Source organism: Ipomoea triloba, chromosome 9 (genome assembly GCF_003576645.1).
Source record: "Ipomoea triloba cultivar NCNSP0323 chromosome 9, ASM357664v1".
NCBI classification, from domain to species: Eukaryota; Viridiplantae; Streptophyta; class Magnoliopsida; order Solanales; family Convolvulaceae; genus Ipomoea; species Ipomoea triloba.
The window spans coordinates 29015324-29025494 of NC_044924.1; the positions used below are offsets into that span (position 1 = coordinate 29015324).

Consider the following 10171-nt stretch of genomic DNA (forward strand, 5'->3'; position numbering starts at 1 on the left):
TAAAAAGAAGAAGCCTAGACATACTTTCACACATACAGAGGAGATGGAGAAATACGAGACAAACCATTTATGCTCTTGGTATCCTCATTCCAGTGCTTGCAATGTTAAGCCTAATCAGCAAGGCTCTGACAGCCTTAGGAATCATAAAGCTGGTCTGCTGAATCGGCAAAACTCTCAATCCACATGAGGTGGTTATAAAAGTCGCTATCATTGAAGACAAAAGTGAAATCAGGGTGGTGGCTACATGTATGGCAGTACCCCATTGCTGCCACTCTCAGGTAGAACATGTCTAATTCCTATCCTTGATAGTATCCTCTCACAAAAACCTAGTTCTTACTGCTAATGATGAGTAGAACAACTAATTGTTGCTAAGCTGCCACGAAACTAATCAGAGAAGACAGAGATATAGAGACTAAAACAAGATACATAAGATTCCAGTCTCAACTCTCATCTCATCAATAAGAGATAGGGAAAGAGGACACAAATTTTAGTTTCACTACCATTTACCTTAAATTTAGAAAAAGTGCATGTATAAAACTAATGGTTAAAATTCTTTAAAATGAAAATAAAAATTAAAAACAATAATATTTTCAAAATGCAACACCTAAAAAATTTATATTTGTCATTGTTGTGGCTTGTGCCTGGTGATTTATATACTCTCATGTGTTCATTCATAATTGTGGCATAATGTCTGGTCACTGGTTCAAATACTCTCTTTTCTTTGTTTTTGTCTTTTGGCAATAATTTTCAAAATAATTTAAATAAATTACAGAAAACTTAAATGCTAAAATCGCCATCATTCTTGTATGATAATGATAACATCAATAATAATAATAACACTAACAATAATCTACTAATGCTCTGCAGTGAGTAATAACAAATTAACAATGATTCAATCACAGTACCCCAACACAAAATTGTACTAATCCCTAACAACATGATTCAAATGAGATAGCTTCCAAAGAAAATCTCAGATGTTTTCAAACATCTAATACTCCCCGTGTTGTCTTCAGGTGCTGTCACATTGAAGAAAATATAAGATGTAAAAGCTAAAACTACATTTTATTTTTATCAGACCAGTACTTTATCCAAAATGCCATAATCAGTTTTCTCCTTGTGTTGCTACTAACCACATGCTATATGCTCTTATTTGGCAACCTCAGACAGGCTCATAAAGACCTACCATGTGGCCATCAACACACTTCACTGCAGCAACCTAATAGAGCCAGAAAAATGCATTGGCATTCATGGAGATCATCACATGAATGGAAGCAAAGAAACAATCTTTCAGAAAAAGAAAAATATATATTTCAAGGGCTCAAGGCCAACAACCAGAACATAGTCAGTGAGCAGCTGACAGTACCTTCCCATGAATCTCATATCTGATGGGACCATCCAACTCTGCGCCTAATGCTAACAGCTTTGTCACGGTATTGTTTATGTCAGATACAGTAAAGGATAGGAGTGACGAATATCCCTTCTGCTCAACATGATTGCTGTAGAAAACAAATATTAGAGTGCTGATCTCTATAAGCACAAATGAATAACAATTGGCAAGTATATACTAATGAGCACTCACTGTCAAATATTTTTTTAAAAAAAAAAATTTATAGGTTCTAAGTCATTTCCTGAATGAGGATCATAAAACCACACAACTGAACATCATCAAAGCATATAGAATTAAATTCAAAATAACATAATATGAGCATAGATGCCTAAGTTCAAGTTCATAACAGATGAAATGTCTTGTATCTCAAAATTTTTTATTTTTTTTAAATTACTCTTTTGAAAGTATATCTCAGCAAATTAAACCAAAAAAAAAAAAAAAAAAAAGATGCTTGATCGACAATATGATCATTGAAATTATGAAATTATAACACAATGAAATAGCAAAAGTAAAAAATCATAATAAACGTCTTAATATAACACTATCAGGTTCATAATTTAACGCAATGAATAACAAACTAGTGAATTTAAGCGCGAGCGCACACACACAAAAGTAATAAATTGTATATTTAAAATTTGGATTCATAGATGGTCAACGAATTAGGGCAGATAGGTGTGGATAGAGAGCAACCTGGGGGATTGCATGAGAGCGAGTTTGAGAGGACCGGATTCGAGCTCGGCCCAACGAAGAGTGCAGACATTGACGGTGAGGCCCAATCCTTCTGAGTAGAGCTTGGCAGCTTTCGGGACGTCCTTGTGCAGCTGCAATATCCATCTGAATGAGGCCGCCATTTCCGTCTTCCCTCAGAGCTCAGTAAAACTATGCCTCATCAGCTTCCGCCGTCGTGCGGCGGTTTTTGTTCGTCTAGATGGCACCGAATGCTTGTGGTCAGTCAAAATGGGTTTAACATTTTTAGGAATTACGGAGTATTACTAATTTACTTTTACTCCATAAATAAAAATAGGAAATATGTCAAATAGACCAAAATTCTTACTTTTGTGTAATTGTATCATTGAACTTAAAAAGTGTGTAATTGAACCATCAAACAAATAAAATTTGTGTAATTAAAACATTTTTTGAAAATTTTTCGATAAATCTGATTATATTACTTACATGTATGTATTAAGAGCATTTTCCTTTATCATACTTAGTTGGGAGTCAGTATTTAAATGTTTTTTTAATTCAAATTAGATTTTAAAAAAAATTAGAAAAATATTCTAATTGCACATATTTTACTTGTTTGATGGTTGGATTGCACAGTTTTTAAGTTCAATGACCCAATTGTACAAAATCGATAAGTTTAGTGACATATTTGACATTTTTTTCTATAAAAATAGGTTAAGGATCCGTTTGGAAATGAGTCATTTTTCAGAAAACATCTTCCCTTCCCGTGTTTGGTTGCATTCTAAAAAACTGTCTTGGTGTGTTTAGTTCATTTTTCTGAAAAATGAGTAGAATTGTATAATTAAACATTTTAAATATTTTATTTAGAATATAATAATATTAAAAAGAATAATATCTATCAAACTTTAAATTTAAAAAAAAAAAATTGGTTTCCACCGAAAACCATGTTTTGAGTGTTGGCGGAATTCATTTTCCGCCAAAATGCATTCATTTTTCCCGGTCAACATAAAATATTTTTCGTTGATTGGATTTTCCTATTGTATACGAACACTGAAAACCCGGAAAATATTTTTCATAAGTCATTTTCCGGAGTTTCAAACAGACCCTAAATGTTTTCTACGCACACTGATGTGACAAATAAGATGATATGTAATATTCAGTAAGTTCCCAAGCGCAATTATTTTCTAGTCTCCCAAAATACCCTCACAAACATTATCCGGCATGTAGATCACAAACTTATATAAAAGTCTGGAGGAAACACATGCAAGGAATCCAGCATGTAGATCACATGTCCTCCATTCACCGGTCACGATGAGAGCAATCCATATAGTTCCATGTGTTCTAAGATTTCTGACACCAGCATTATCATGATGTGCTAACGTTTTATTAATCCTTTAGTAATAAAGTTCGGTGCTTAGGATGATCTTCCTAATCAAATTTGATCGGGAATTTCATCTTAGAGTGCAAAGAGTGTCTTCCACTAATCACAAGGGATCATATCTCGACTAGGCTCAAGTCAGGTAAAACACAAGATGCATGCTCGGATATGCTCAGGAAATGGACCTCTCATTCAAACCCAGAGAAAATCGCTACTCTCTCCCTCTTCATCCTCATCGCCATCATTGCGGCTACCAATCTAAAAACTGAAAATTGTTTGCTGCCTCCCACTAGTTGCATGTGTGCCCAAGTAACCTCACAATCAGTGTTGTAAAAATCAACCTAGTGCCCCTTGTAATACACATTTTTTTTAGAAAAATAAATATACTTATGTTTATTAAATGAAGTCAACAAGTCAAAGCTTCTTAAATTTGACATTAGAAAAAATTACCAAATTACCCTTCCTTACCCTTAAAGGTTAAGGAATCACATGGCCTTGGATAAATACCTCATTTGAAAGAAAGTAAGGAGATTGACTAGAGAGATAAGGAAAGGAAAAATCTTGAAGCTTTGATCTCCATCATCTTCAAGCTTAGGTCTCAAGTTATTGGAGTGTTCTAGGTAATTTTGACCTCCATATTTCACTCTTTTTGAGTGGGGTTTATCATTGGAGCCTTAAGATTGATGTTTTGAAAATATTAGGGATTTTGACAATGAGTATTTGGGTGAGCTAAATAGCTAAGATTTGGATGTTTTAGGTAAGTGGTTAACTCTTCTCTCCTTATTTTGCAAAACTGCTAACCTATTTTGAAATATCTACTACTTTGAATACTCATTTTAGGGTTAGTTTGAGTTATAAAAATATTTTGGGCTTTTGATATAGTATGACTCAAGCTATTTACGATTGTTAAAGTGTGATTTCACTATTATTTGATGTATGAGTTATTATTATTAATTATTAAGTATATGTTTGAAGAATTACTATGATATGTTTTTGGAAATATTAAACTTGATTAAAGATATCATTGGGCATGCCTAAGTATGGATTTTATGAATAATCAAACATGATTGTTTTTATTATAATTGTATGTGTGATTTGTACTAAGTGGTTTTGCTCTAAAAGAGGATCAAGTAATTTATTTAACAATTATTAGTTTATGATGTCATATTTGTTTTGTCAAGTTACGAGTTATATGAATTTTATATTACCTTTGCATAGGTACTTTGTTATGTGATTTTAAGGAAATGATTTTTGCTACGGTGAGCTATTTGATTATAATAATTATTTTGAATGTTTGACCAAACTCATGAGGCATCCTACATTTTATTGTTTGTTTTGTTTGGCTTGGAACGTTCTTAATTGCTCATTCCGAATCGTCGAGCTTGACTCAATTCGAATCGTCGAGTTTTTACTTTTGAATTATTTGTTGGAGCGTTTCATCCGATTCATTCTGAATCGTCGAGCCTGACTCATTCCTAATCGTCGAGTCTTTTTAGACCATTATACCGACAATGGCCTGTGCCACAAGGTATAATGGTGGTTGTAGGTTGTCAATGAGTCATAGGTTAAAGAATGATTTGAGCTTTTGAAAGTATTGTGTTATGAAGTAATATTGATGCCCATGTACCTAAAGCTAAAGTTTCTATTTTGGAGAACCTGTGTATAGTATGATGGAATTATATTATGACTTCGATATAGTTTGAAGTTCGTAATTTGCATATATTAATTACTCTAAAGCTTATTGTATTTTGTTAAGGTTACTTGATCCGGGGTTGAGAAGAGTATCACCTACTGGCATTAGCTCATTAATTTTATTTCCTAATGTTTCAGAGTAGTTAAGGAGTACAGTTGTGAATAGCACAAGCACAAGTGGTGGGGTCTTGAAGGTGACTTTTGAAACTAGGAGACTTAGTCCTAGTATTGAAACTTATCATGGATCTTTGCTTGTGTTGGATAATATCTTTGACCCTTTGTAGTTTTGGTAACCTATTACGCTTGGTTTTTTGTGCTTGTGATATATTTTGGACATATTACTCTTGATTGTAAATATTTAATAGTGGTGAATTGATGAGTTTTTGGGAATAACTAGTTCTTTATATTTTGACATTTTGGGTTGTAGAATTATGATGTATTCAAGTGTTGTTATGAAGGTTTTGAGAGGTATGTATGGTTAGGCTTCGCATTGTTACAGGTTTTCATGTAACGATACGGCCAGGTCATGTCTTAGAAGTGGGGCGTGACACCCCTAGACCGTTCCGTTTTCACTATTAGGCGGAAAAATATCGATCGGCCGATTTCTGCCAACTAGGCTGATTTAATTCGATTTTGACCGATTTATTAGTTATTTTTAATAGTTTGATACTTTGAATCTTTGGATGATTGAAGTATTTGAGTATTTCATATTTGTGTATTTTTATTTTTTAATATTGCTATGATGTTATATTGTTATGATTTGTGAATTATCATTATTTCATTTATTTAGATGTGTTATTTGATTGAATGTTGAAAATAGTCTCATTAAAATTGTCAAACTGCAAGTCTGTCATTGTTTTTTTTTTTGCACCCGCCTAGATTCCGCCTAGGCGCTACCCAAGCACCCGACTAGCGCCTACTACAACCATGCTCACAATATCTTTAGTATGTTGTCGCTGAAACTTTCTATGATTGTATGATATGTATATGCCTTTTCATGCTTTGCTGTAGAGTTCACTACATCTCTCATGAAACGTTTCGCCGCCTAATTCTTGAACATGCTCGGAGGCAGAACTTATTTATGGCCTTGCGCTCCTGGTCACAATTTAGAATTTCATTTTTCCTATTTCTTTTAGCTGCCTCGGTTGAGCGTGCATCAACTGTTAAATGTCCTATAATATACGAGGTGTTTGAAACCAAATTTGCCAAGAAACTTTGAACTGGACAGCCAATGAGCGAATCTATTATGTTCATAGTACAACTAAGATCCAGTCATATATACACAACAAAGCAAATCTATAACTTCCTACACCATAATCTCATTGCATGACACAACCTTATATGCTACCACCAGTAATCAAATTGCACATGACACACTACAAATAAAAAAGAAGAGGACAGAAGATGAAGACAATGACAATGCTACCTAAAAGAGAATTAAGAAGACTTAGGGAAATTGAAACCAAAAGTAGTATTTATTTAGACTATCGTTTTTAGACTAGGTATTTACACTAGTGTTATTACAAAGTTGCAAACATTTATTTTAGTGACAATTGTAATTAATTTCTTATACATTATCTTGCATTTATATACTTTGATATACTGATTTAAATAAACAAATTCAACATTCAATTACCTATGCATGATCATCTCATATATAATTTTACATTGATATACTTTGAACTACTTATCTAAAAATAACCATTGGGCATTATCCATTCGCACAATGCGCGCGAGAAACAACTGTAATGATAAGACCGTTATCCTAAAATTTAAAAGAGCAAAACTACAAATCACTCTTGTATTTTTCCTACAAATTTGCCCCTCTTGATATGTCATTATGCGATTAGTGATTAAATTTATTTATTAATTAGTGATGCCTTAGCTAATTCATTGACATTCAATCAATGAAAGTCATATCAGAAAAAAGAATTGGAGGTAAAAATAAAAAAGAGATGCGAATTTTCGAAATTTAAAATTAAATAGTATACAAATTGATGCACCCTCGGAAGTCCACATATTTTGTACGTTTTCGAAACCTTATTGGCTCGTTAAATAAAAATTAAAAAGATATGGAAATCGAACAATCCAGAAGCGTGGGATACAGTCCAGACGGAATAGGCTTTGTCTATATATACCTTTAAACCCTACAAAACAAAGACATTCCCACATAGCCGCCGATATCATCCGGAAGTGGTCCGCTTCATTTCGCTATACAAAGAAATTGCGATTGAGGAAACAAGGGATGAAGTCGCCACCTTTCCTTTTCAATCGCGTTTCTTTGTATAACGAGATGGATCGGACCGCAAAATTTCTTATACCTTCGTTTTCTGTGATCTATTTCCGCGTGCGTGTGTATATAAATGCATTTATTATATTTGTTTTTTATGGATTTATAGAAGACTAGAGATTGAATATGCTGGCAGATCTATTAAGTGATTTTGGAGTTTTTTAGATTTTGTTGCGGAGTTATATATATATATCTGAGGACAATTGTTCTTGTGCTATGTACCTGAAATCTCATTTTAGATTTGTTGGTAGTGAACAAATTGACAAATTCGGAGTTGAACTGTTATCCTACTTTATTAGGAAAGGTGCATTTTCAAGGAAGTGTTAATGGTATATCAAAATTTTCTATAAACCGCATAAATATCAGATCTCCGTTTTTTTTTTTTTTTTTTTTTTTTTCAAAAAATCTGGAAAGGTTTCCAATCATGTATTTACAAGAAGGTTCTGTTGGTTAAAATTTGCTTCCGCAAAATATATTTTGATTCTCAGTTTCTTTATTGAATCTGTGATGTGTTGATTACTTTTGTTTTGAGTACTACGTACTCTATTTTTATACTTTCTCAACCTGGCACAAAGAGTATTGTCTCTACTGAGGTTCTCAACCTGGCACAAAGAGTATTGTAGTATTGTCTCTACTGAGGTTTGATGATCTTCTATATGCATTATGCGGAAGTCACTACATATTGTTTGTGCTTGGCTGATGTGTTGATTACTTAGTATTCTATGTCTGTTTGTTTTTTATTTTTTTTTAGTTTAAAATGATAAAAAGATGAGAGAAGCACCCGCGGGAGTGCAGAGCAGGTTTCGCCATTGAAGAATACGCCAAGTAAAGAGCAGGGCAATGTAGTGTTTTGTGAAGATGATGTTTAGCTACTTTGTGTAGAGCAATATTATTTTTTTGTGAAGATGATGTATGTTTGTTGTGATTTATTATCTAGAAAAAAAAATGTAGTTCCTGAAAATCGTGAAATTATTAAAAATAAAAACAAAAATAAAAAATAATGTTTAATTATTTCAAAAGCCAAACTGCCAAAGCCACAGCTTTGGCAGTTTGGCCTTCATAAAAGTAAAATGGCCAGTAGGCCAGTAGGCCGCCTAGTGGCCTGGCGCAAAGGCCAGGCTCTAGCTTCCATGGCCTTTGCGCCAGGCTTTAATTTAAAACAAAGCATACAATATTAATATAAAAAAATACCGTTGGAACCGGCGGTTCAAACTAAAACTGTCGGTTCAAGAACTAGAATCGAAATTTTATATTATGGTTCTTATTCCGGTTCGTTCATTTTTGGAATTAGAACCGGCGGTTCCGAATCGGAACCAAAACCGTGGTCTAGCCAAGCGTGAATAAAAATAATAATTTGATACAACTAAATAAATTGGGTTGGTCTCTTAGAAGTTCATATATATTTAATACTTTAAGTCTTATATATAAAATTGTACTCTGTAATAGACAATTGTAAAGAATAAAGTAATAATACTTCAAACTTTATATATATTATTAGTTTTTCGCGCATTGCGCGAATGAGATAATGTTAAATGTTTTTTTTATTATTATAAAATAAATATTTCAAAGTATATCAATGCAAGATTATATAAGAGATGTTCATGCATAGGTAATTGAATGTTGAATTTGTTTATTTAAATAGATTATTTCGATAATTCAAAGTATATTAATGTAAGAAAATATATGAGAGATTAATTATAATTGTCATCAAAATAAATGATAGTCTAAATAAATACTACTTTTAATTTGAATTTCTCTAAGTTTTCGTAATTTTTTTGTTGTCATTGTCATCTTCAGTACTTGTCATCTTCTTTTTTATTGGTAGTGCGTCATATGTAAGAGATTATGGATTATGGTGTAGGAAGCTGTGTATTATAGATTATGTAGTATGAAGCTGTGTGGATTATGGATTATGGTGTAGGAGACTAGATATGTCATGTGTATATGACTAGGATCTTAGTTATACTATGAAATTTTGATTTTGCAAGCGTCCGTTGGTATTTGACAGTGATAGTGTTTTCCCTACATGTTTCATGTATTGTGTGGTGTGTGTTGTAGATTCTCATGTGAAAATATTAAACAAAATATTAATATTTACTCTCTCTGTCCCATTTTGCCTATCATGTTTACTATTCATTGGTCAAACCAACTCTTTTTTCAATGAATATATTCTTTAGTACGGAGTAATTTTTAATTATTTTTAAATTTATTTTTTTGTTTAATATACTTTTAATGTAGTTCCTAAATATATAAATGTTAAATACTAATACTAAACTTTTTTTTTTTTGAAAGTAAACGTAGCTATTCCATTAATTCATAACATAAAACGTTTACATCAACGATCAATGAAATGGTAAACCATTCCTTACAGTTAGACATATAAACAACTTTTCTAACTATGCTATAGAAAACTTGAATCGCAGACTATTTCATAACTAGGAAGCTATGTTCCTTCAAGGAGCTTAAAGCTTCATCAAAGATCTGGGTCTTCGTCATCATTCTTTTTTGCTCGCCCAGGATAAGATCAACACTTGGCGAAACCAAACTAAACGATTTATGCTAATGATAATGAAAAGCTCGTGAAAGTAACGAGAGGAAAAATGCCCGTGAAAGTAACGAGAAGAAAACACAATAATAGAGAAAATAAAAAGTGGTAAAGTCAAAGTAGGGTTGGGAGTTCAAGACTACCAACACAAACCCCAATACCTACCTACTATTATTTTATTCAAAGTGAAAGAAA

General features: G+C 32.7%; 1 protein-coding gene and 1 long non-coding RNA gene across 2 annotated transcripts; one reads left to right on the top strand and one right to left on the bottom strand.

Moving 5' to 3' along the window:
- Nucleotides 1–805: 805 nt before the first annotated feature.
- On the bottom strand, nt 806–2328 carry LOC116030501. Its single transcript, XM_031272760.1, has 3 exons — nt 2078–2328; nt 1364–1496; nt 806–1216 (listed from the first exon to the last, which is right to left on the bottom strand). Exons 1-3 carry the CDS (start codon nt 2236–2238, stop codon nt 1160–1162), a joined length of 351 nt encoding a protein of 116 aa, XP_031128620.1. The 5' UTR covers nt 2239–2328; the 3' UTR covers nt 806–1159.
- Nucleotides 2329–7325: 4997 nt separating this feature from the next.
- LOC116030914 lies at nt 7326–8386 on the top strand. The gene is made up of 2 exons (XR_004100464.1): nt 7326–8070; nt 8183–8386. It is a non-coding gene; the product is annotated as an uncharacterized LOC116030914 (long non-coding RNA).
- Nucleotides 8387–10171: the final 1785 nt, after the last annotated feature.